At 40.6% G+C, this 27,921-nt stretch overlaps 2 protein-coding genes across 2 annotated transcripts in view; both read left to right on the top strand.

Annotated features, from left to right (window-relative positions):
- Nucleotides 1-7,692, top strand: part of tmeff1a (transmembrane protein with EGF-like and two follistatin-like domains 1a) — a 103,707-nt gene extending 96,015 nt beyond the window's left edge. The window contains exons 8-10 of the mRNA XM_046050875.1: nucleotides 2,283-2,406; nucleotides 3,108-3,269; nucleotides 5,731-7,692. Of these exons, the coding sequence (XP_045906831.1) occupies nucleotides 2,283-2,406; nucleotides 3,108-3,269; nucleotides 5,731-5,815 (371 nt within the window). The 3' untranslated portion in view covers nucleotides 5,816-7,692. The remainder of the gene's footprint in view (nucleotides 1-2,282; nucleotides 2,407-3,107; nucleotides 3,270-5,730) is intronic.
- Nucleotides 7,693-13,534: 5,842 nt separating this feature from the next.
- Nucleotides 13,535-26,134, top strand: cavin4a (caveolae associated protein 4a). The gene is made up of 2 exons (XM_046050876.1): nucleotides 13,535-13,942; nucleotides 25,212-26,134. The coding sequence occupies exons 1-2, from the start codon at nucleotides 13,535-13,537 to the stop codon at nucleotides 25,812-25,814; spliced, it is 1,011 nt and encodes a 336-aa protein (XP_045906832.1). The 3' UTR covers nucleotides 25,815-26,134.
- The last annotated feature ends 1,787 nt before the right edge of the window (nucleotides 26,135-27,921 follow it).

Here is a 27,921-nt window from a genome sequence, read left to right as displayed (position 1 = left end):
TCGGCGGTCGCTAGTCGTTATGTGTGAACTAGTCAAGGACGCGTCATCGGTCAATGCTGAAGGTCGTGTAGTCCGCACGAGCCTTTAGGGAGCTGGTCTGCCTCTCAGCAAGAAAGCAAATAAGCGTATTTCCTAAAAATGTTGAACAATTTGTTTAACTTACCTGCTCAGCGCAAACCCCACAATCTTTGTTTTTTTTTTAAATATTCTTTTTATTATTGTACGTTTCAGAATGTCTTTTTTATTTATAAAATATTGCTCACTTTAATAAAATGGATGTCCGTATTCACAAACAGCGGCAACCTAGCTCAATTTTTTTCTCTTTGCATCCTGAACTTCTAATTCATGGAGGTTTTATATTTGTTAAACTTTATCCTCAAAGTAAGGAAACACTAAAGCTGTGTCTCAATTCGGGTGAGTACACTAACATGCTGTACACTGTGTACACTATGTACTTGAGTAGACTGTAAATTTCTACAGGGTAGAGTTCATATATATATAAATACAGATGTGTTGCACTTGCACTTATTTGACCACTTCTTCTTATTCCTCTTCTTTTTAATGGCGAATTGTAACCAGGCAGATCTTTACGGCCAACATTTGACCGCGATTGTCAGCCGGCAAAATATCTACCGCCTTGTTCGCTCACTTAACTTCAATTCAGCTTTATTTGAAATAAAGAAAAATGAACGTACTTTTACTTTTACGATCTCAACCTCCGCAGCTTCCCCATTTTTACAAGTCTAAAAATACGTTGGTGGTCCGTCCGCTTCCACTACGTAGCCAAGATGGCGACCATTGAGCGTGAGAAGTGTCCAGCTGCATTTGTCAGAGTGAACGCACTGTTAAAACAGCAGGTGTGAGTACGGAGCTGCAGCTTTATTCACCAAAATGAATGGGCTCCATTTTGGAGTTCGGTATCCAGTTTTTATAACACATTCATGGAAACAAGCCCAAAACACAAGGGACTGTGGGGGGAAAAAGAGACAGATACAGTTTGTAAAGAGTAGAATCATTATTCATCTCCAGAAAACAAAAATAATTAACATTTCTGCCAAAATCTCTACACAGTTTGGCAGGAGGATAGTTAAACACATGCCCCGATAAGATAAGCTTATCATATAAATGTCAGAGTGAAAAGAACAAAATCACCACAAACGTCAGCTTTGATAAAGAAAACAAACCATGTGGAGGAGATGCTGCTGGATTTCCCCTCATCGTTTGCTGCTCAGTGATCAGTTCTGTGTCACCCTTGTAATCATCTCTCTTTCTCGGGGGGGGGGGGGGCAGCTAAATATGGGCTCTCGAGCTAATTATGGTCATTAATTCTTTTCTTTCTCTGAGCTCCTCTCAGGGAGGTTTGTAGGAAAGTGTTGGAAATCCTCCCAGGATGTTAAAATGACACATTTGTTGAATCTGTAATTACAGCATCTCTCTTTCAGCAGCAAAGGTATCATGTTAGTGTTTATCCTCTTTGTGCTGGAAAGTAAAAGACGACAAGTTAATGCTTCAGCTGCTACAACAACAGCTGAAATAATCCTCAGTCAACAGATAAAACCCTCATGAGATCCTGCATGTTGGAAAATTAGTGTGACTCATAATGCTCCTGATGAATTTAAAAGGTTTGATTAAAAAACACTTCTTGTTTTTTTTGAGGCTTGTAAATCTCAAACGTCCTGTCAGTTCTGTCGTCGTAAATGTGCCAAACAGTGAACTTTAAACTCCCACTCGCAGGGTTTGTTATTAAAGGCTTTCTTAGTGTTGGTGTGAATTTGGTTCATTTGGCACATCAGTCTTTTTAATGAGCAGTACAGATTGCTTTGTAAGCTGTTTCTTTATTGCCGCAGTGAATTATAGTGAAGCTGCGCGTGATTGAAGAATCCCTTAATGTGCAGAGTGTTCTGTATTTTATGATTTATCTGCTCACAGCGCAGACACACAGAATGACAGTTTGAATAATGTTAATTTATCTTGTGATACTGATGATGTCATGCACTTACTATATGTCTTTATATGTCAATATTCTTATTGAGATTGTAGTGTTGATTTCAACTATACTCTAATAATCGCAGATTACTGTTTTATTGTGCTTATTTGACTATTTTAAAGAAACAACGGGGGCTGTAAAAATGACTTAGACCTACTGAAACCATGATCCAGACGTCCCAGCGCTCACCTGCACAGGATCTGACTCTCCAGTATGTGCAGTCGTGACACCAGCTGACCCTCCTCTCATCTTGTTGTGTATTTGTTGTTGTTTGTTTCCCCTTTGACCCGTTCAGAAACCACAGGTCTGGACCACGGTGACGGTTTCTACGCCGGGATGCCGATCCCCTGCGCTGACAGCTACGCCGGCTTCTGTGTTCACGGGAAATGTGAAATCAAATACAACATGGCCACCTGCAGGTCTGTGAACTACTGCTGCTATTGTTGCTACTGCTGATGTTAATAATAGTGCTGCTACCACTCGGTGCTGGAATGTAACTACATTTACTTAAGTACTGTATTTAAGTACAAATTAGAGGTACTTGAATTTTCCAATTAATGCTATTTTCTAAATATTGTACTTTTTTCTTTAAATTCATCTGACAGCTTATTTACATTTTTCTGATAATACACACTTTTACTTAAGTGGTTTTGAACGCAGGACTTTTACTTGAGTGGAGTATTTTCACCGCGTGTTATTAGTACTGTAATTTAAGTAAAAGATCTGCTACCAGAAATGGTTCACCCTGGAGACTACTGCTCATTTTCTGTGTGAAACAAAAGGTCAGCAATGAATGTTTTTATTTAGGTTACGTAGCTTACGTAAGCTACGTAACCTAAATAAAGTAAGTTAAGTCACATAAGTAACTTTATTTTAAACCAAACCATGATCTTTTCCTAAACCTAACCAAATAGTCCTAACCAAATTGCGCCGTTAGGTTCAGGGTTACTGCTCTTCCCTGCAGCTAGATGGGTTTAACACAACATGTCATCACTGACCTGACGATGTTGTAGCACCTGTCAAATAAAAGGTAATCAGCATTAATTACAACCTGTAGACAAGGTGTTGAGCCAGCGTGTGTGTGTATGTGTGTGTGTGTGTGTGTGTGTGCGCGTCCCAGGTGTGACGCAGGCTACAAAGGCTCTCAGTGTGACGAGCCTCAGGACTTCAACATCCTCTACGTGGTTCCCAGTGGACAGAAGCTGCACTACGTCCTCATCGCCGCCATCATCGGCGCCGTGCAGATCGCCATCATCGTCGCCGTGGTGATGTGCATCACAAGGTAAGGAGGATTAATGATGAAATATTTCCAGGTGCAACTCGATATTTGATTCAGTATTCAGGTATTTGTTGTTGTTCGTATGTTTACCCAAATTAAAGATAAATTAATGGAGAAATAAATGGATTGTTATACATTTTGAGTTTTCTTGGGGGGGGGGTGTAATGGTTTTTTAAGGGGTAATAAAGAAATCTTTTAAATGACCTTCATTTTTCAATTAAAGAGCAAAGTTTCCCCCCAAATATGCACTTAACTTAAATAAAAATTAATGGATTATAATTTTTTTACACCCCCTCTAATATACTCTTTCATTTAAAAAGTGATGCAGATAACCCATTAAATATATATAATACTATTTATTAATTTATCTATTAATTATCTCATTAAAATCTCATTAAGATTCTTTTTGTTGATAAATGGATCTTTCAATATTTTATTGCAAGAGCGAGTACATTGCATCATTTTTGCATTTCAAAGAAAGAACTACTAATATTACAAGTGCTAGAAACTAGAAAAGTGCCATACAAACACAGAGAATTTACGGAGCATTTCGGGTACATAATGTAATGCTTGATGCCAGTTCTCCGCTGCTAATGTGCGTAAAAAGGTGTGAACTAAAACAGAATCTAATTATAATCTAATAATCTATGCGTACCATCTGTTATAGACTAGATTATTATTCAGTTGTTTCGTGGTTTTAGAGACACATTTTCTTAGTGATGTTACTTACTGACTATTGTTGGTCTCAAACAAACAAAGACAGAAACAGTTCAGACAAACATGCCGGCTGTGAACGCAGCGTCATTGTTCCTCCATCACACGTGAAGTTTAGGTGTGAGGTCTGTGTGGATGGAGCTGCTGGCGACGGTTGAAGGAGGAGAATTAAACAGGATTTTGACTTGGCCTCGTTTCTCTCCTCGGAGACAGCAGGCAGACTTTACTCCATCGCTCTGAGGAGGAAATAAAACATCAGTCTCTCTTTGCGTTTGGCAGCAGTTTGACAGAAAAACAAGCCTCTCATGTCATTAACATGTTATGAATAAATCCCCTACTAAATGTGGACACTCTGCTCCACCTACATGTGATTTTCAGGACGCATCCCTCCGCCTCCGCCAGGAATCCTTTTTCAATGCACAGTTGAGTTTGAACACACGTCTTTGGGAGTTCGACATTGACCATAAATAAGAAATCAAAATGGTTCATTTATTCCCTGGACAAAAATCTCCTAAATGTTTGTAAACATCCTCTCCTGGATCGTATTGGTTTATGTTCCGAGCACCAGTTTGAATTATTTCAAATTATTTGTTTCTGAGAAATAAGGTTTTGTCCATTAGTTTGGTGGACAGCTCTAAACACTACAATACCCATGAGCCTCAGCTGTGACTGCGATGGAGAAGAAGCCTTTCAGATGCATGAATTGAGAAATTCTAAACACAGTTTTTCTAAATTAACCAGAATTTCAAGAGTGAATGAAATAAAACATTCATGATTCTTCCATATGTAACAGAAGCATCGGACCAAAATGCACCTTGGGAATCGTAGTTGACTTGTCTCCACAGGCTTCTTGAACAACACATTCTCACTTCCAACTCACCACATATGGACACTTGGTCAAGACCCCTTGGCGTTGCTTTTAAACGCCCTGGTTACCCTTTACCGTCGCTTTTTTGACGTGCAGGGCTCCGCAGTAGAGTTCCCAACAATAAATATACAACGTCCGGTTAGACTTTCAAAGTTAACGTTGTGAAACGTCGCAATTTGGTTAGGTTCAGGCACCCAAAGTACTTAGTTAGGTTTAGGAAAACATCGTGGTTTGGCTTAAAATAGCATTACTTACGTGACTTGACTTGAAAAACAAATGCAGATTTGGCAGTAGAGACGCCTACAGGTCTTAACCACGTGTCCATGTGTGACGACTTGGGAGTGAGAACAGTTTGTCTTGTACATTTAGACTTTTTTAACTAGATATTTTCCAACACAGATGTTCATTTTCTTTTCTGATGATTTAACCAGGGGAGATTCGTGTCCATCCAAGCTGTGGAGCAGCTCCACCTGTCGGTCATCTGACACCGTCTTTGAGGAAATAAATAAATGTTTACATCCGGAACCAGCTCCTCCGACTCTGCAACTTTATAACTGTAGAACGGAAATTTAAACAACTGTGGGTTTGGCTTAGTGATGGATTGATTAATCAGTCGCCACTAGTTTGGTTTATGGATGCGTTATATACAAATTGCTTGCCAGGTACGTAAGCCAATAAAGTTTTCTTTTGGAACAAATGGGAACGGTTCTTGGGCATTGACTGATGACGATTCACGTTAGGAAGGCTGTCTGCAGAAAGAGTGAATTTTGTACTAACATAACAGTTACAGGTTATAGTCTTGAAGGGAAAATTTTATCTTTAGTGTCAATGGAAATGAATACACCTCTCTCTCTCTCTCTCTCTCTCTCTGTGTCTCTTTAGGAAATGTCCAAAAAACAACAGGGGTCGCCGGCAAAAACAAAACCTGGGACACTTTTCCTCGGACACTAACTCCAGGATGGTATAGCCGTGTTTGTCTGCGTTCTTTTTGATAAGTGTTTTCTTACGGCGTGGGAATACCATTTTTTTAACGGTAGACGTGTAGTATTAATTATTATTTTTCTCTCCTGGGAAACCGTAAAAAAAAGAAGAATGAGAATATTTATTTAAGGGGCCTTAATTTCTCTATTTTGTTTCTGGATGGAATCGTTGCACATTCATTTGCACGATCAGGATTTGTCTTTCTTTGCCGCAAGACCAACAACAAGGAGGCGATTCGTCAAAACTCGCTGTCACTTTACATCGTTACCATGTTCGGATGTCTTAATTACTTTAAAATGATTCATTAGAGGATTTGTTTAATGCATTATAAATACGGTACCTTTTGGTAAACTGCTAACAGAGTAATGGCCGCCCCTGTGGAATGTGATATTTATTGAAAAGGATTATTTCGACGCCCCTCTCTGTTTTACCTTTTACTAATAATGTGCAGCTGATCACCAAATGCAGTTTTAATTAGTCTGTTTTTGTAGGAGGTGAGTGGGGGCAGCCAGTGATATAGATACTGTATGTTTACACTTATTCTTTGGTATGAAAGTCCATGTAAAGACTTCACTGTGTTCAAACAAGCTAATAATTTATTATTATTATTATTATTTTCTTTAAAGTAGTTTTTACTTTTTATGTTAACTTTTATTTTAAACGTTGGTTTCTAAAATTCTAGTTGCTGTATATTCGCATGACTTGTGAAAACTGTGTACTGTGGTGTAGTTTTATCTTTGTAAAAGAAGAGCCGACGGCCGCCTCCATCTCTGAGCCGCAGAGATCCGATGGAGATGGAAATCCCGGAGAACATGGCGGGGGAAGGTTTTAGTCGGTGTTAAAGAAAGGAATGTGTTATGTCTTTACCCGCACCAGAAATAACAAAAGAAAACACTTGGTGGGAAACACTGAGTTCCCCTGAAACCACTTCAGCTTTGACGAGGAACAGATTCGTGTTGATTTTGACGCTCAGAGGCAGGAATGTTTTTTGCATCTTCGCCCGAGCGAAGTCTGAATTCAGAGGATTGTAAAGGAAGTGTGTCGACTGTTTCGGGGGATTGAAGGACTGACTGCGCACGGAGGTCAACTCTAAATAATATTTTTTATGTAAGTCTTGGTTGCTCAGATTGCTGTAATCAAGGCTTTTCTTTTGAATGTGAGAGAATAATTCTGTCATTTGTTTTAGTTTTTGCATTTGCTCCTCAGCGAGACATTCCAAGCACAGAGGATCCCATACAAAAAAAAAAACTACAATAATCCCATAGGCAATATTCAGACTTTACAGTTCTAATGTTCCTTAAAGATGCCATTTTCTTCTGGTATTTACATGTGATCAGATACAGTTCCTCCAGATATTAGTCAGTCATTAAAGTCTCTTAGCGTATTAATGTTACGAAGACATGTACTGTGTGTAGAAAGGTAAATAACAACCATAACACTAGGCATCAATCAATCCTAAGAGTATGTGGACAGGAACTTTACATCCAGTGAATGACAATGCTTTTCCTGTGTTGTCCCCTTGTGTCCCTGAGTTCAACCTGTTATAAAACGCACAAAAAGGCAGAACTTTTCTTGTAGAAGAAGTCTCATCATTTAATTTCTAATTGTCAGAATCTTTAAATCTTGCTCTTGAGCATAAACTCCACTTCCGTCCCCCCTCAACACTCTCAGGCCCCATCCACACTACTGCGTTTTGGTTTGAAAACACAGACCTTTTGTTACATTTGCACGTCCCGTCCAGACTAAAACGGCAGAAACGAAGACCTAAAACGGAGAATTTTGAAACCGCTGCCGACCCCGCTGTTCGTTTTAAAATTCCGGCCAGCGTTTTAGTGCGGACGGGCAAAAACATAGGACTTTAGAAACGATGACGCAGACGCTCACGTTTGGCTCTCTGATTGGGTCTTACAAGTCATGCAAAGCAGAAACACGATGCTGCTGACAGAGTTTTTGATTTGGTACATTCTGTACTGTGCAAATAACACTTATCTGCCTACCCTTTGTGCATGTCGCCATATTTACTTTGCAACGATTGTATTTCTTTATTCTTTCGTCAAATCTTCTGTAACTACGGAGACGCTTCATGTTTACACCGGCACGCGCACGCCTAGTGTACATGAACAGCCACTAGATGTCGTTTTCAGTCGTTTTAATGTAGACGGAGATCAACTCTGATACACAGCGAAAACGCTGCTGTGGACGGAGATCGTGTTCGTTTTAAAACTCAGTTTTTAAACAAAAATGGAGTAGTGTGGGTGAGGCCTCAAACTGAAATCTTTGTTTCTTCTGATGAGCGTTTTCACACTTTTTACACATTTGACTTTCTGCTTTACAGCAGACCAGTCTTTGTAATGTCAATCAAGATAAACTTCTCCTAGTAGCGTCCAGCGATGACGGCTCTAATCATGAAATTTTGTTTGAATGATCCTTAAACTTCCTACGTATGACGCAGTAGTGTATTTGTTGATGTTCACCAAACAAACTTCTGAATGACGTGAACACAAGTGGTATTTTCTAAATCAGGAGCTCCGAGGGCAATTAACTATGCATTAACTCTACTGCCATTTACTCCAACTTATAGTTATAGAATATTGACAACTAAAACTGAGACTGCGAAAAGAAAGAAGGGAAGAAGGGAAGAATTTAAAGCGAGCGAAGGACTTCAGCTGAAGCTACATTTGATTGTTTAATTAGTTTGGGGTAATGGATGGGAAAAGATAGCTGCCCAGTCAGGTGGCTGAAGTCGCTCAGACCCAAATAGCACCATCTAGTTTTATATAAGCCTCCTCGATGATGCTCTTAAATTATCCGATTAACTTATCGTTCGATCTATGACCAAACTATAACCTGTTAGCTCACTGTCCAGAGTATTTTACCAGCTGGCCCCACAAGCAGTCACAAAAGCTAGCCTACTGCTGGCTAGTATCAAACATGAGGTAGTGATATTAGCCTACCGCTAATAAGGGCAAGTTAAAGTTTTAGCTCACAGAATGTGAAAACAATAATAATTAAGAAAACATTACTTACAAAATATATTTTAATCCCCAGAGAACAATCTGTCTTATGGCCATAATAATGGATTCAATAATCATTTATATTTTCTTGTGCATGGTTAGCAAAGGAAACGTGTCCTTGACCTTACTCGATTCAGTAGGCTGACTTCCTCTTTCTACCTGCGCTTCTTCCTCTGTGTTAATCTGCGGAGGGGGAACTGAAGCGGAGGTTGTGCTGAGTTCAGGGAGGTTTGTCTTCTCTGTGTCTTCAGAATGTTTTGTTTTCCATCACGGGAGTTTTTCTGTAACGTCTTAGTCTGAGTCTGCAGGTCGTAGGTCAGCCCCCCCCCCCCCGCCCTCCACCTCGCAACATGCTCCTATACTTGTTGTCGATCATCGCAGCCGTGACTTCTCTAAATGTGACTAGAATGTGTTTGACATGTTAATATTCTGCATGTAGACCGTGAGAGGCTATTTTTGGTCTCTGCCAAAATAAAAAAGGAAATGTTTTTTTAATGTACTGCAGGGTGCCGATGTGTCATTTGAGTGAAACGTTCCTTGTTATCTCTTTTTTGTCCTGTGAGGTTTGTCTTTGATTTGTGTTTGACTGTTTCTTCTCCTGACACTGCTCTCTTTTTAGAGTGTGTTCCGCTTCCTGTGACGGATTAATGATGTTTTGTTTAAAAAAAAACTGTGTGTGTGTGTGTGTGTGTGTGTTGTGCATGCAGAAATACAAATTATTGAGATGACCTGTGTGATCAGTCACAGGAGACGCTTCCATCCACGCATACAAAATACTTTTCTTTTGTTTTTGTTCTACTGAGACCTAATTCCATACTAAATAGTAAACATTATGCAGGAGGCTACTCACCATCTGCCAATATTGACACTGAACTGTTTACAAGAAATCTATCTCTTACACTAGACGGGTACCAGCCCAACCAGAAAAAGGCACATGTGAACTGTAAATTTTACGCAGTCTGACAGTCTGACAGGTGAGAAAAGCTTTTTTAAGCTTGTGATCTTGAAATAGTGTGAAGTTAAACCTGCAGTGTGGAACTTTTCCCCTTTCTGGCAGTGAGAGTAATTACACAGTCAACGAGCTCTGGGCGTTCAAGGGCGTTCAAGTAAATGTAACAGCTACAGAGCCTACTCCAAATATTTTACAGATATCAACCTACCACCAGTCCCTCTCCAACGAGAAAAAGCTACACCAATGGTTATCCGTTTTTTTTTATCTAGAGTAGGACAACGCCATCGTCCATCACAATGTTTCATTGTAGACATCACCCAACCCTAGTCTGGAGCATCAAAACCTTTTCATGGGTGCTTCTTAGACACTGCTAGCTGCTTGAATTTTAATTCAAGTGGCTTTATTGTCATGACTGCAAACAATACAACACAAGCAAAAGCATATTAGCACCAGCTATACAGTCAATAAACAGGGCTCTTGGTCGCTCCCCCTTCTGCTCTGGCAAACCAGTCACTGCTGGTTGACATAAAACACGTCACTACCAACGCAATAATGTCGCCATAGACATCGCTTTAAAAACTCTGGTATACAGCGAAATACAGAGAGATTTACCTGGAGGTAAAATGCTTAATCAGCATTGTGTGAAGTCATTTGGCGAGGACGCCAACGAACGTTCATTTAAAGCCCTGCACTCCAGCTTTTAGCAGCTTTGAGGTCCCTATAAATACTGAATTTGTACCATCCTGTTAATATTGTTGATTTACATTTACAGCATTTGTCCTTGTCCCCTCCACACAGTTTGTAAACAGCTGGGACGTTGCGGACGTTTCAGGAGAAGCGTCAGATAGCTGCACATATAGAGTGATGAAGTCATGACGTGACGTCCGGGCGAGCCTCTGTTCAATCAGCTTCTGTAGATATGATGCTGAAACATTTTTTATCTTGCAGTTTTAAGTTAATTGACGACAGTAAATGGACTGCTAAAAATCTTTGGGACATTGTAGTTTGCAAATAAGGACAGATGAGGTTGGGGACAGTTGGCCTCCAGCCACGTCGTCACTATCAGTCCCCACCCATCAGAGAGGAGGGGCTAAATCATTATTTGCAGCTCCGCTCTAATTAAAAACCGCTCCTCAGGAGAAGCATGACCGGAGCAGAGGTCATCTCCTCTTCATGAGAAACTAAACCAACGCGCGTGTGTGTGTGTGTGTGTGTGTGTGTCGTACATTTCTACAAGGGGCGGGGACTCAGGAACGCTGCCCCGGAGTAAATATAGAGTTATAGAGCGGAGGTGGTGGGGTGGATGGAGGGTATTCAGGGGCAGAAGCAGCTGCTGGCTTCAGTCGAACACATTCAGCAATTACTCATCCCCCAAACGACCACACTGTAAGAAAACATCCATCCCGATCCAAGATTCATTCATTAAAAAGATAATCCCGGAGTAGTGTTCCCACCATGGACAGAATCAAGTACAGAATGTCGCTAAATAAGAAGACAAATCCAGGGAGAACATGAAAGGAACTAAGCTGAAAATTAACTCTGCGTTAGTTATTTCAGCCAAAGCAAGTGTGTTTCTGTCTCATCTTAAACCAAAACATACGTTCATTTAAGTCATGATACTTAATGAATTTCCTCATAGATGACTTCTCATGGGCACAGAGTATCTGCTTAATTGAAACATCACTAACCGAACAGTGCATCGAATTTCCCACATGCAATAAAAACCCATCGTAAACTGTAAAGTATTTAAAGTAAAGTAATTCGGTGTCACAAATATTAGCTGCTAACTTTGTAAAAACAAGGCTAATGTCAAGGCATTTGCTGCTAGACATAACAAGGTTAAGTGATTAAATTTACTACTAAAGGAAAGGTTGTGATTTAGTTAAGATGATAAAATGTCAGGAATATTAGCTTAACTTTGGTCCGAGTGGATGTGAATTCTGCAAAAACATGACACGGATCCTGAGGCTTTATGAAGGTAGACGTTCACCGATCAGCCATAACATTAGGACCACCTGCTGGTCTTAATGTAGGTCTACCTTTTGCAGCCAAAACAGCTCTGAATCATCGAGGCAGGGACTCCACTGTGTGGTCTGTGTGTTCTGACACCTTTTTATCAGAACCAGCATCAACTTTTCTTTAGCAGTTTGACCTACAGTAGCTCATCTGTTGTATCGGACCACACAGGCCAGCCGTCACTCCTCATTTACATCAGTGAGCCTTGGCCACCCACGACCCTGTCACCGGTTCACCCCTTTTCCTTCCTTGGACCACTTCTGATAGGTGCTGACCCCTGCAGACCAGTTTGGAGACGCTCTGACCCAGTCGTCAAGTCATCACAGTTTGGCTCTTGTCAAAGCCGCTCAAATCTTCACGCTTGGGTTTTTTTCCTGCTTCTAACACAGCAGCTTTGAGGACACCACGTTCACCTGCTGCCTAACATATCCCACCCACTGCAAGAGATAATCAGTGTTATTCACTTCACCTGTCAGTGGTCATAATGTTAGAACCGATCAATGTAAACGTGCAGATGATTTTTAAAAATGGGATCGACAGGCTGGAAGAAAACAGTCTGTCCACTGGCTGTTTGGGAGCAAATAAACACAAACAATAAAATCTATCCGGGCAGTCATTCTAACACAAATAACAAAATATGCCTTATGTTTTTTCTTGTTGTCAAAGCGTTGTTTTGCTGCACTTTGTGCTCTCTGATTACACCTGCAGGCTCCCTTTGCCCTCTTTGAGGCTGACCCATGACTGCGTTGGAGCAAGTCACGAATCCTTGCAGCATTAAGGGGGCCGGCTGTTAGTATATGCCTGTTAGTTTTAACACATTCACGTGTGTATTCATGGACAACAAATATTTTTTAACACGGACTATTAACGGATGGCAAAACATGACTCTGTCAAACTGAGCTAAAGACCAAGAATGAATCACTGCCATGAATACAGCTCATCAACTCACACATGCACTGTAAACTTTGCACATAAGTAATGCTCAGAATAAATAAATCCTTCTTCTCTGGCTGTTCAGAGGAGTGAGTGTTAAAATAGTGCCACTCTGACACTCCCTGCATCGTCTCTATAAAGAGCTTCAGATCTCAGTCAGAGTCAATGTTGGACTCTGCTGCCCAGGGGAAAGTAAAAAGGGCAGCGCTGCAACGTTTAATCCCCAAAAACATTCCAGCGCTGTGTAATCAGACCAGACAACTGTGGCTTCTCTGCATCTTTCAATGCAGAGCTGCACGATGACTCCTGAGCTGCTGTTGATGTACATATTTCGCAGCTGCTAGCATGAACACATGTGCAAATAACGGAAAATTATGAATCAGTCTGTGTGGCTCTAATGAAGCAGAGCAGGACTTGGACGGGGATTTCCGTCATCCACTGCTTTGCATCTTCCCAAAATGTCAGAGTGTCGCCTTACAAAGAGTTTTTATTTTTAGCTGTGGGGGGTTCGTGTGAGCAATGCCGCTCCCCTCTGAGTTTACCGCCTGGCCCACATCCCGATGAGGGCTGAATTCAGGTTCCCCTTGGATCATGAGGCCTTTTTTAAAAGGGGTAGGTGGAGTTTCCCCTCTCTCCTGTCCCCAGACCTGAGTTTGGGTCACAGCGGTTGGGTGTTGCCACTCTCCGGTCCTGGTCCCCTTCCCCAAACCAAAGCACGCACCTGCAAATTTAAAGCAAGTTTTAAACAAATTTAAAGTGAGAGATCTTCCCTAGTCACCGAAACACTGCAATGGATCAGCACAAGTATCGCACGGCGGGCGTCCAGGAGAAGCTGGAGATCATCGGGGTGGAGGACGAGGCCGGGAACCCCATCAGTGCCCTGACCATCCTGTCTCTGCTGGAGCGCGTGGCGGGAATCATCGACAACGTCCAGTCCGGCCAGCAGCGCATGGAGGAGCGCCAGATGGAGCTGGAGAACAACATCAAGATCATCCAGGGTGACGTCCTGAAACTGGCCAAGGACCACACTGACACCAGCGGCACGGTGGAGAAGCTCCTGCAGAAGACCCGCAAGGTCAGCGCCAACGTCAAGGAGGTCCGGACGCGGGTCGAGAAACAAAACACTCGCGTCAAGAAGGTGGAATCCACACAGGATGAGCTGCTCACACGCAACAAGTTCCGCGTCGTTATCTATCAGGTAAGCTGGCGTTCGGATGAAAGTGTTGTATGTTGAAAATGTTTCTGGGTTTCTAAATCACAGAGGTTGAACATTTCCCTCAATACTGAGACTGATTGTACGATCAACAATCTTTTTTTGTGCTGAATCAATTACTCAATGAGTCGGTCAATCGCAGCACGATTAATCGTTTAAGTCATTCATGAAGTAAAAATTCATTTCAGTGTCTAATGTGTGAGAATTTGCTGTCAAACTTTTTTAGACTTTGCTTTATTCCCCATGGATCACACAAGAAGGCATACGGACACAGTTACACTCACAATGAAATAAAGTAAGCGGACAGCAACATTTGTTGGGCAAACACAGCACAATAAAGAAGAAAATCATGAGTAAATATTTAAAAAACCAATAAACAAATATATAGTTGAACAAACAAAGGCAGTCTAGTGATATACAGTAGTTAGTTAAAAATAGCCAAGGCCAAGTTAACAAACTTGAGATTGGTGAACGATTTTTTTCTTTATAAATTACTTGTTTTATTCTTTGGACAAAAATCTGAGAGATCGTGAGGTGATTATTTGGATGGAAAAGCAGAGAAACACGTTGCTGCTGCACAAAATAACAAAAAGAATTAATTTTTAAAAAATGTTTTTGCTTGTAAATGACTGGATACTTTCACATCTTCGGGCGTGAATAAAGATATAATAAAGTATAAAGATTTAACTGGCCATGTGCAATCTGTAAACAGGACATTTTAAAGGGTAACAAACTAAAAATGTTGGGAACCACTGGATTAATTGATAATAAGTGTCTCATCAGGCCCAAATGTTGTTGTTCAATTTTCAATTTGGTTTCAAATCTTGTGCTATTCTTGATTAAAAAAGTGCAACAATCAATGGCAAAGTTTTGGTTCATGAAGAGCTTTACAGTCAGAAACGTCTCAGGACTGTGGGAGTGGTCTGATCAGATTTGATTGACGGCTGTGTGGCAGCATAAGCAGATAATAAAACAATCTTTGTCCAGCTGAGCCCCGCCTACTTCAACTTCTTACACTGCAGAAAATTTTAGTGTTTTAGCTGGAAGCCATCCTGGTTGACAAAATAGTATTTTAAGGCCTTTAACAGTGGGGACGGTTTAAAAATAAGATTCTGGTGATTTCAGTCAATACACAGCAGTCAGTGGTTGTCGAGGGAGTGCTGCTGCACTCTGGATTATCAAATCCAAGGTCCAGGTTTCCGTTTACGAGGAACTGGAGCATAATTAAGTTAAGTATCATAAATGAAGTAGATTCATTCCCTCAGGCGGGACAAAGTGTGCCAAGCAGCCAGATCTTAACTCAAATGAACTCTGACTTAATTCATTTAGCAGTGGACGCAGAGAGAGCGCGCAGGGATGTGAGGAATCGAAAGGTGGGTTAAGTTCAACACTAAAGAGCCCTCGACTCTGAACACACAGGCTGTTTACAGAAAATGGTGAAAACAAGATGATTCACTTTAGAGTCTTATTGGTGACCTGAAACACGCCACTGCACAACACAATTTGCATGAACAAATCTTCCTATTGATTCATCTATTAAAAAAAATAAGCCAAACGAGGGGTCTTATCTCCAAATAGACACATAATACGTGCAAAGAGAGGGAGAATACTTGCACTCGTTAAAGAGATAGACAGACTTCATAATGGTATTAAATTGGAGTGCTGTGGGATTTTCTGTGGAAGCAGCTGGTCAGATGACAGAAAAAGACATTTCTCTGAACTCGAGAGGACTTTTGACGGTGATCAAAGACTCTCTGCACACCGCTGCAGGCTGAATGAGTGCAGCTTTGGTCAGACAAGAGGAGAAGAGCGTCACGATCTGAAGCCTCAGTCAGAAACAGTGAGAGTGTGGGGTGGTGTCAGGCGTGAACCGTTTCTGCTACATGATGATTAATCTGTAGCAATTAGATTAATTACAAATTAGTTTGAGCCTTTTAAAAACTCAAATTGTGAGGTGAACTTCTTCACTGTTTCTCAATCCTGAGGCCTTGTCTTGCAAAGAGGCCCTGTGTCATGACTTATTTTGCTCTCATGGTTCATATCCTGCAACAAATGGATGTTTAATCAAATAATCAGATGTTCTCACACAAGTGTATGGCCAAAGGAATAATTTGGGGCAAGGGTTTAATCAAAGGGAACAAATTAAAATTCAGGAAAACACCTTTTGTGACTTGAGAGAGCAAAATAATCTAATTAAATTTGTAAAGTAAACACACTGGGGCCATAATCTAAGGGAATGATTTGCTCATTGCACGGATTTATTGAGTTGTACAGTCCTGGCAAACTTACTACTGGCTATACAAAAACAGTCCTTTAAAATACTAAACTAAAAACATATCAATGGATTTTCTGCATAGATTAAGTATGTTTTAATGGGCACTGCTTACAATTTACAAAATTACATCACAGGTTCCCCTTAACGTGTGCCTTAAAAGGGCTTCACCGCAAATTTAGGGTAATTATTGGATTAATTAATAGATTATCTCCAGGATTTAAGATGGGTAAAAACCCATTAGGATCTTATATTTGGTTAATTTTAAGAGATTTTTTACATAAACTGCACAGATAATCCATAAAAAATATTTATTTATTGCAATCTATTCATTTGTCCTTTACTTATCCCTCTAAAATCTCTTTACCTTAGTTAAGCTACATCATTATCAGTGGGTAAACTAGAATTTTAGAATTTTTTTAAGGTAAATTCAGTTTCACAGAACAATATACTGGACCTAGTGTTTTTCAGAATATAGTTCATGCATGAAACCTTTAAATTTCCAAATGTAAATTACATTTTGCTTCAGTTTTCCCAAAAACTTTTCTTCTGAAAAAGCATCCAGGCCATCACATTACGCTGTAACTCTCCCCCAAAACTTGTTTTGAAAACGCTGCTATTGTTGGATGACGATAAATGAGAGATAAACACTCGTCTTCATGTATGGCCAGCAGATAGATATACATTCAGCAGGCAGTGTTAGATGGAGGCGCTGTCCTCGTTAACGACCAGACTTCAGAATAGTAACCGGGGTGCTATGTGCTGCTAACAGCTGCTGGATCCGTGACAGAGAGACCTATTCTGGGACCAACAGGGACACGCCATGAACTGCTGTCAGCCAGAATCAGGGTCTGACATGGCAGCTTATCACAGGCGGTAATGTACTGAGAGAAAGGAGGGGTGTCAATCATCCTGACCGCCCCTTAAAACACCTCAAACAAAAGATAATGGAAGATGAAATACTGTAAGATAAGACAAGTTAATAATGCCAAACAAACTAAGATAAAATAATATAACTAGTCAAAACATGACCACTGACAGGTGAAGTGAATAACACTAATTATCTCGTTACCATGGCACCGGTTTGTAGGTAGGATAGATCAGGTAGCAGGTGAACATCGTGTCCTCATAGTTTATGTGCTAGAAGCAGGAAAAAAAGGCCAAGCGATTTCAGCGGCTTTGACAAAGGCCAAACTGTGATGGCTAGACGGTCTGCAGGGGTCAGTATCTATCAGAAGTGGTCCAAGGAAGGAAAAAGTTGATGCTGGTTCTGATAGAAAGGTTTCAGAACAGAGTCCATGCCTCAATGGGTCAGGTTTTGGTGGCAAACGGGAGGCCTACATTATGACCAGCAGGTGGTCCTAATGTTATGGCTGATCGTTGTTTATACAATAAGGCAGGGAAAATGAAATCGACGCGGCGGTGCAGTGGTGATGGTTCTAGGTTTGAAGCTGCCGGCTGTTTTGGGCCTTTCTTCGTGGAGTGTGCATGTTCTCTCCGTGGGTTTTTTCCCGGGTCCAAAAACATGCAGGTGTGAATGGTTGTTTGTCTCTTTGTCTCAGCTGGGATCGGACACAGCCCCCCTTGATCCTCAAGGATATGCTGGTGTAGATTATCTAACAGATCGGAGGGATAGTCAATTTGGATGGTTTGTGTTTATTCAACCAAAAGTTATTGACCTGGTGTGTCTCTCTCTTTTTTAACCTCTCGTCTGTGTGTAAGGGGGGTTGTGTTTGAAATTTGTCAACTGTTTGTGGTTCCTGCTGCTTACAGCTAAAGAGTTAATCACACTGGACCACAGTAGAGGAGGTTTTACCAGCGTCAGGTTCAAAAGTAATTTGTAATGTAGCTTGAACACAACAGAGCTGTAAAGGTTGCCAGCCTATGCTACTCTGTTATCGTGTAGTGATTAAACTGGAAATTCTCTGCTGATGATTTGAAACATCAACTTTTAGCGGACAGACCTAAAACTGTCTGAATACACAGTGTACAGAAAGAGGCACTTCCTGCTCCCTGTCGATTAAAGGAACTTCCCTTGCTATAAGACCTCCATTCAGACCCTGCAACGCCAAAAACGCAGACATCACTATCTTTGAGCGTTACCCTGGTAACGTAAACACGTCAGATACCTGTTGCTGCTACAGTGGAAAGTTTACACTACTACAATAAAATATTGAATATATATTAAAACAAAAACTGATACCATTACAAAAAACGAATCTATTGAAATGTATGTAACTATGATTTGTTTAATTTACAACATGCACAGTGTCATTCCTAAAGAAATTAATATATACAAATGATTTACAGATTATGTTATGTGTAGATTATATCATGACATGCTTGATAATTTATAAATGATGCACGAAATGAATGCCAAGTCTCGTGCACCCATCGAACTGTGAAGTCTCCAGAGAACAATGCCCACTGCAGAATGCATAATGAGTACTGTACTGTTGGTTAGCTTATGTTTCTAACTATAGCAGCTCATATTAGCACTGAACGTTTGTTGTAATATTGAACGAGACTATGCTAGCCAAACCAACATAAGTATGGAAGTTATAAATTACAACAAGCACTCGTTTCTCTAGAGACACTGCAATATTTGATGTACAAGTTATTTGAGAATTGTTGTTTTTAGGTTTTTAGATATAATGACAATACATACAGACAAACAGTGTGTAAACATCTTTGTGAGTCCACTTCACAGGGAGATGTTAAGCGATTGAAACACACCCACTGTCAAGCCACATCAAAGTTAACTGCACTTCAGTCTTCAGGCCCTGATGGCAAAAGGCCAGCCAGAAGTAATGTGGAGTTGATGAAGCAGAGTGCTGTTTCTCTCTGTGGGTACGTGGGCATCCACTGACCAAAGGAACAAAGGTCGTCTGTGTTAAAATCCCCTTCTCCAAGTGTATTTGTAATAATTATATGAATTCATAGACTATTGGCTGTAATTACCTTAAATGTGGTGCTAAAGCACACTAAAGTAGGTCATTAGTATGCATGCTAATCAGTCCCTTATTACCCATGTGGCTACATGGGGTAAAAGGTCTCTTATGTCTCATAATATTCAAATGTTTGACCTACTTAGAGGTTAGGTGAAATGTGAAAACATTTTTAAAATAGATGTAAAAAAGGTTGGTACTGGATGATCTTGTTTAAAAGTATAACGTCTACAGAAAGTTGAGAGGACAGTGGGTTTAAAGACTTGAGGCTGGCTGACAAACTGTGTGACAAATACGTTTTAACGAATTAAAAGTATGTTTTAGGCCGATTACACGTAAAAACAAAACACTACCATAGACCATGCAGGCCATTCATTACAGCTAAAAACAAACAAAGATATTGAACTCTGAAGTCAACTTGAACTCAAAACCAAAACAAATACAGTTAAGTATCTTAAAGTACTCACTATGCAGAATGGACCCAGAAAGTGGATATATTTTATATTGTATCGTCTGCATACAAGATAATAATTTGTACAGGAAGTTATTATTGTGTGCAACTAGATAAAAAATAATCATGTAAGTTTTGCTGCGGGGCAAAAATTACAACTTCACTACATGAGAGTACAAGTACGATGATGACCTCACGTAAATCCCAGGAGAGCTACAACCTGCTACGTAACTGAGAACCCCTGTGACGTCTTTAATCTACGTGCCTCAGATTTAAAAAGGTGATACATTTGGCATGTTAAAAGTAAGTAACTACAAGCACAGTGTTTCCCTCTCAAATGTAGTAAAGTAGAAGTAGTATAAATTAGATATACTTAAGTAAAGTACAAGTACCTAAAAATTGTACTTGAGTATGTGATTTAAATGTAGCATATACCCAAACCAAATCAGAGGAATACTTCTCCAGTCAAAAGCTCAGATGGCATGAAACTTAACTGCCAAACTGTCACTTCATCTTTTTCAATTACAGCTAGTCAATTCAGTTTTAGATTTATAGAAGAACTTCATGTACATCAGGTACGCCCTGTGTGGCTGCTGCTCCTTCTTTACTCTTTGTATTTCTGTACACTGAGTCCAGCTTTAGCTCAGCCCGAGCGGCTCAGGCTTTCTCAGAGTCCGGCCTGCAGAGGAGACCGTCGCAGTGTTGAGTTTCCTCATGACTGATGTGCTGTCGGTTATTCTGAGGCCTCCGTTCATCTCCTAATATAGAGCTTCATTTAACCAGGAAGCAACATGCGCTTTGTTAGAGACAGTCGTCGCCAGCCGCTGAATAATGAAGGACGGGACAGTAATAAGAAAAAGATAAATGGTCTGCTGGTTTACTCCCAGGGCCTCTCTGCCCCAGCTGTTGTTCACAACACTGGACATTAGAGAACAGCGCGCCGTTTTAGAAAAGTTAATGGGTTATAGTTTGAAATATTTCTGCTGTGTGGCAATGAGAGAAGCTGAGCACTGACAAGTTCATGAGTTAAACTCCCCAACAGGCGCAAACACAATTAAAACAAGAGGTCACGCATCTAACAGAGAACATTGCAACAACATCACATAACATCAGCTAAGTTCTGAACATGCTGTAGGAGAATTATTTGATTTGCATCTAGTGGACGTTTAAAAAATATTCCTGCAATATTATTTATTGAGAACAATGCAAAACCTATAAATAAGCAGTAGAGGAATCTAAATTAGTACTCAATAAGTAAGTATAAAGTAACATAAAATGGAAATACTCAAGTACAAATGCCTCAAAACTGAATTTAAGTACAACACAAATACCCACTACTGCTTTCAGCCGATGGTCTGCAGAGTCTTTTATTAAACTAAAGCTATTAAATTAAATATATATAAATGTATATATGCATATGGAAAGATTATTAAAATAAGAGAAAATAGGAAATAATTAAAATTTTATAAATGGAGACTTGCAGTTCAAAAATACAAAAGACAAATAAGTGAGACTCCCTCGCTCTCTCCTCTGCCGCCACCCGAGGTTATTAATACATGCCTTGCCCTAGGTTCCCTGCCGGTGTAATTATTGTGTCATTCACCATGTCTGGACGCGCTCTGACGACTCCTCCCTGATTAATGAGTGTGATCGTTGCAGGTGGCCACGGTTTAATTAGGATTAATTGGCTTTCACATCCAAAGTCACCTGTAGGGCGCAGCAGGTGGAGCAGGCCTGCAAGGAGGTTGCTGCAGGAGCTGGTTTGTTTGAGCAGATAATCAAGAAATGTCAAGAAACATCTGACAATCCTGCTTTTTCTAATTATAGGATTAGGGTTTGGCATTTATTTTTTAAAAGTGAGCAAGCGGGGGGTGAAGAATTATAGCGTGGTGGGCAATTTGGACCAAATCAAAAATATTCAGGACAGTGTCAGTGTGTATGTGGTATTTATCTACTGATTCAAAATCACATTGAAAAAAGTGTTCAAAATTGGTTAAAATGTCATTAATTACAACATTTTGAAACAATAACATTTGATTAAAGACACCTAACCCAACTGATGTTAATTTCCAAAACCCAAAATCATCATCATTTTGTATAGGCCCCACTCAATCTTACAATGAGATGAATAATAATGACTCATTATGAGATTGTTCATTCTTCACTTTGTTTAAAGTAACAGCACAATTGATAAAATCCCATTTGAGCCAGTTGTGGTGAAGCAGGGCTGGATGGAAAACAGGCTGGACAGGGGTTGCATGTTCTAATGGAGGTTTGGGAAACACTTTTCAAGGTTAGTCTGCTGTTGTGTGGGGCGAGGGAGAGAGCAGAGCTATTAACAGTAATTGGACCCAATTGCAGTGGAGTAGTGGTACATGTTATGCCCGGCCTAGGGGAAAATCTGAGTGCAGCATAAAGGAAATGTCTCCCCCCTTTTTTTTCCACTCTCAGGAATGACCAATGCCACCATCCATGCAGTCCAAAAGAAAGATGAATTTATTTACTCATCTGAGAAACAGACATCACAGCCTGTCTTCACCAGATAAACGGTCGTGTAGGTCAATTATTAAGCTGTTTTTACGACCCCTATTTAAGTTTTTAGTGACCTCTAGTGGCCTAAGACGGCAAGATGGGGAGATGATGGGTCAAACCCACAACGTTCACACAGGAGAACGACGTTTGAGTCCCATGAGAAATCAAGTAAAGGTAGATTTATTTAGATTTTTTAGCTAAGTTAGATTGCGTTACTGACTTCCATAACTGACTTCTCTACTTTAACCCAAAAGATCTTTTCCTAAACTTAAACAAGTAGTTTTGTTGCCTAAACCTAACCAAACTACAGCTCCTTATTACAATATTTTCCACGCGTTAAACGTCACAGGACTTAAGTAACATCGGGTAAGCCCGTCACTGGACGGATGTGTGGTTGGACTTTCCAACAGCCAGTTGGTTGTTTTAGAAAATGGCCATATATGTCATTTTGGGACACTTGACAATCAGCCTGTTTGGTGGTTTAGGTATGAGGGCATGTTAAAGCCAAAAATAACAAACAAAACAAATCATATCCTTGCCTATCAAACAAGGAACAAAAGACAGTACAGGCCACTAAGATCCCTCCCAAGAAAAACAGGAGACAACAGGATTAGCAAAAACCCTTTCTTCTCCCTACGGGTTTCCAGGACCACACTTTACAAGTTTGTCTATCCTACAAAATACTTTTTATACATTCTATACAAAACCTGGTTCAATAACTGACAGGACTTAGCAATCACTCAGTGGCACAACACGGTCGAGCTGGGTGGCATCCACAGGTGTCCTTTCAAAGCAGGTGTCATCATTCTCTAGTCCAATCAGCTGCGTCCACCACCTGCAAACAACAAACTGGAGACACACAGGACAGCTACACCCTAAGGCAGGGAGGATAACCAGCAGAGACCTCTGACTTACGGTCATAAAAGTACAATCAGAGATGGTTAAACTATAAATGTCCATTGGCTAAACTGTCCAGTGTTAGGTAAGGATGATGGTAAACTCAGAAAAAGGTGAGTAAACACATGTTGGAAAATATGGCTGTGTGTTTAATCTCCACTGCACCTCAAATAATCATCAAATCAACAGGGTTTATGCAAAACATTAATATTATGACACGTTACACAAGAGCGGAGCACGTTACAAGAGCCGACTCTTTGATTTAGACCATCTGCATATACATCACATCTCCACAGCCAAATCCAGCCGAATCCAAATCAGTTCTGCATTTCAGCGACATTACAATCCTACTTTTAGCTCATTTAGAGTTTGGCAGGAGTCAGTGGGCCAAGCACGCCCATACAACATGCACTTGTCCGGGGGTTTTCCAGTCCCAGATGCCTGGTTCACGATTATATTATTTGATGCCATAGACACTCAACAATTTGGATACATTGAGGCCACGATAACATAATATTGCTGTCTGACATAACTTCAGACTGTAGACCAAATAAAAAGAGGTCTGTCCTAAGGCATTTACCATTTCTAAATCTGGAAAAGTGGGAAAGACAATAATATTCCCTCAAACTACTGTATCTCTGAAATTTCTCTTTAACCAAATTACACTCATTTAGACTATTCCATGTGAGCTCCTTTTGATAACTGATGTAATAATTTTGGGATTTACAGCCAACCAAAGTTGTAAACGATCAGTTTCGGGTTCGACTGAACTTTTTCATTACTTTGATTAGAGACAAGACATTGATATAGGCTGCTTAATATAATCACATGATCGCGGGGACTGTATACGGTTATTAGAAAAGACAAAAAGTAGATAATGGGGATGCATTTGCTCCACTTGCTCAGGCGCCTACGGGTGTCATTATTATTATTGGCCATCTTGAGTTGCAGGTGTTGTTCCTGCCAGAAGCTTCCTCTCTGAATGAGTCTCAGTTACTGTAAAAATAGAAAAAAACTTGATCTCATGAAGATGCCAGTGTGTTCGAGGCAAGAGGCTGCAGGCCAAGTCTGACGGAGTATCTCAAAGGAATATCATGTTTTCCATCTGGACCTGCATCACCTCAATGAGCAACATAGCAATTTATCACTAATGGATAGAAGAGACAGATGAGAGGATGGATCTCAGTTTCATCTCTCTGTGTCCAGTACAGTGATAGGCGAGGCATCTTGCAAGTGAATGTCAACATGCGCAGTGTGACATTTTATTAACTGATCAGTGGACTCAAAACTTTAAAGAGACGATTCAAGAGAAACTGCTCTGAGATTAAAAATCCAGCAGAACTCAACTTTATGACTTTCTTAAATCCTCTGGTTCTCTGTCTTCCCCTGAGTCACATGCTTTAGATGTATATCAGTTTAATCTCTGTGTGTCCAGTACAGAGACAGGTCCAGGATGGGTTTAGCCAAGCTTAGCACAAAGACAGCAGCAGAGGGAAACTGCCCTAAATGTCAGAGTATGCCTTTTTCACTTAACCTGACTGATTGGAACTCTGCTTGCGTTGAAGTTTGAGAGTAAAACTTGAAATTGTGTGAGGTCACCGACTTTAACATTGCAATAAGAATGAAAAAGGTGTAGGACGTTCTGCCTGAACAGGTGCAGCTAGAGAGGGACATGTTATTCAAGCAGGCAGATAAGTGAAAACACCTGCAAGTCTGGACCATGGGTGTGAAAGGCCCTGAAGGCCTCCTACTCCTCAATGTGTTGTCAAGTCAGAGATCATAAAGACAGCTGGAAGTAACTTGCTTACACAAAGGGAAAGTACTTAGTGATGCCTCTGATGTCGACAAGACAAGTTGTAATGTAGCACGCAGGTTTGGAGCTCAGCTTTGTGTGTGCATGGCGACAGCAAGACGTCAGTGGCGTCAGTTCTCTGTCACTAGCTAAACAGGATGCGGTCAGCCACAGTACTGCTTTCTGCTAAGACACATTTTGGCAGCACTCACAGCTCAACATGTATGCAGATAGTAAAGCCCATTGAGGCAAACTTGTGGTTTGAGCTATAAAAGATTTATTCATGCTATGATGTGTTTTATTGCCCAGCCTTGCCTGCTCGCTTCTCTATGTCTTAGTTGTCTCTATTTTCTTCCCGATAGGGTGAGACTGAGGTCCCATCAGTGGCCGTCACTAAGTCATCCAAAGGGTCTGGCCTGGACGGGCTGGAAATCGAGCCCGACTCCTACGACGTCCCTGTCGACCTCTCCTCTGATGAGGAGTACCTGAGCGTGGAGGAGGCCGACCCCTCGCGAGCCGCCCGCCTCAAGAAATCAGTCGCGAAAGGCACGGAGAGCCTGAAGGCCGCCTTCTCCAAAGAGAACATGAGCAAAACCAAAGAAAATCTGGGTTCCAAGTTCCACAACCTGGGCGAGAAGGTGATGCCGCCCGAGCGGAGGGACAAGATGCACCAAGCCGGGGAGCGGCTGAAGCAGTCCGGCGAGCGGCTGAAGGAGAACATCGCCAAGAAAGCTCCGACCAAAGAGTCCTTTCGCATCAAGCTGAAGAAGGAGAGAGCCGTCGCCGAGGGCCAGGAGGGCGCAGATGCCGAGGCTAACCCCGAGCTCCACGTCCAGGCCCAGGTCACGGAGCCGGCGGTGCTCCCGGGGGTCACCTACACCGAGGTCGCCATGGAAACCAAGAGGGAGGGGCCCGTAGAGGAGGGCACCGCCACCCGGGTAGGGGAAGAAGATTACAGGAAGTAGATCAGATGTCGGATCAGACATCGCTGGCAGGAAGAGGAGGCGGGACACTTGAGAAAGCTTGTAATACCCAGGATTTAGAAAGAAGTTCTGTGATTGGTCGACAAGGATGATGGACATGTTTATTTGCAAGATTGTATTAAAACAGAAGACGTGAGATGAGTATCGGTACTGACACCAACAACTCATCAGGAAATTAATCTATTTTAGGGTGTTAAGTCAAGTAAATTTTATGTGTTGACAGTTTTTAACAATTACATAATTTAAACAACTTGAATGTGAGAATCTTTATTTCAAATGTCTAAAGTCTAGAGTCAAAATTTTAGAGGTTACAGGTTGTGATTAGTGACCAGGATCAAAGTGCGGGAGAGTTTTATTTGCACAAGATTGCTGGAAGGAAAAGAAACGGTTGATAAAACTTTGAAAAGGAAGATGAATGTTGACGTAGTTCGTGTGTGTCGATCTGGATGTACATATAATGTTGTACATACTGACAAAACTGGGAAGGTGAAATTTGGTCCATGCAGGCCTCAGCTGGTCTCTGAGGATCCTGTCTAAAAAATAAAATGGATTCAACATCAGACTGGTTTCTGTACACAAAATAAGAGGAAGGAGATGAAGTTAGAGTGAAGTTTAAAGCATCAGTGATCGCTTAGATAAACATTAAAGCTGCACAACACAAAGAGATTCACATTTTGGGATTTAAATGAGGCAACATCAGTATCTTGTGATGATTCGTGCTGCCTTCATTTTATGTGGGATTAACACTGGATGAAAAGTTTGTGGGGTAAAATATGGATAATGTGTATTTTTCATGATGCAGCTAGCTAGCTAAGACAAGGGAAGCTTACTTGTAAAGCAACTTTCAACAGCAAGGCAATTTAGAGTGCTTTACATAGGACATTAAGCATAAAGACAAGGTATAAAAGAAACACAAGAAAATATAAAAAGACATATGATTTTAAATGAAATAGAAGATAGAAATTAGATAACATAGAATAAAACAGATTAACAACCATAACTAAACATGAGTAAATGGTCCAGCGTTTAATTTAATAGTGTCAAACTGAAAAATCTTTAGCCTTGTTTTAAAAGATCTAAAAGATGACATAAGTTTTGACCAGTATCCGCTTGTCCAGCTGGTGGTAACAGCTGTCAGTGAACATGAGCAATGCAGACGGAGATTCAGAGGTTTGTCCAAATGTCAATAAAAACTGAACTTAAAGGTTAGCAATGGGGAAATAAGGAAACTTTGCAATAAAGTAAATGCTGGAAATGAGTTTCTCTTAACCTGATAAACGTTTAGATTTCCCCAGCAGTGTCGGTAAATTTTGACAATCCTTTAATGTCATATGTATATATTTTATATCATCACGTTCCAGCTCTACAATTAAGTTATACAGTGTTTCCACTGAGTGAAATATCCAAAGTCAAGACTGCGTGTCTGCTGTAAAATTCAGCCTGACACATTTGGTATCTTTGGAAACTGTTGATTTAAATAAAGTTATGTGGGTTTGATTAAAGCCAATCAACATTCACTTAATAGAATTTTTACCCAGCGTACCTTTAAGTTTGATTGAACAGCACAGAAGCTGGTCATAAAACTAATAAAACGTTGCATGAACTTTGTAGCAACACAGTCCCTTATTAGAAGTTGATGCAAAGCTTTTCTTGATTGTCGTATTTTAAAAATTAGACTGTTACTCTTCTGAAAGTGAATGTAGTGGATTTAAGGCGCTCTGAGACGAGGTGTTGGCGGCTTCAAAGCTTTTTGAGCTCTGCTGAATTTTGGCATATGACTGTTTTAATTTTTTTTCTGTTTTGCTGTTTGATATTCATAGTTTCTTTTGAAGTTCAGTGAGCATACTGACTTTATTCTCCTAGAGCGATTAGCGTGGTCACAGCTTTCATCGAGATGATAGGATTTTCAGTCATCAGATGTTCTTCATATTTTCTGTAGAAGCTTAGCTCATATAGTGCTGTCATTGTGTATTAGCACACTTTCTGTATAGCTTTAAACTTATGTTTCTGTATTGCTGGTGTGTGTTGATGGTGACTTTGATGCAGTAGATTGATCGCATTTGGTTTGAGTGTTTTTATCAAGGTTTCA

The sequence above is a fragment of the Micropterus dolomieu genome, linkage group LG06 (genome assembly GCF_021292245.1).
Source record: "Micropterus dolomieu isolate WLL.071019.BEF.003 ecotype Adirondacks linkage group LG06, ASM2129224v1, whole genome shotgun sequence".
NCBI lineage: Eukaryota > Metazoa > Chordata > Actinopteri > Centrarchiformes > Centrarchidae > Micropterus > Micropterus dolomieu.
The sequence above is the reverse complement of the archived record's forward strand: the minus strand, read 5'-3'. Positions and strand labels throughout refer to the sequence as shown.

Coding starts and splice junctions, on each gene's coding strand:
- cavin4a (XM_046050876.1), top strand. CDS start 13,535: ATGGATCAGCACAAGTATCGCACGGCGGGCGTCCAGGAGAAGCTGGAG. Junction 13,943..25,211: donor TCCGCGTCGTTATCTATCAG/GTAAGCTGGCGT, acceptor TCTTCCCGATAG/GGTGAGACTGAGGTCCCATC.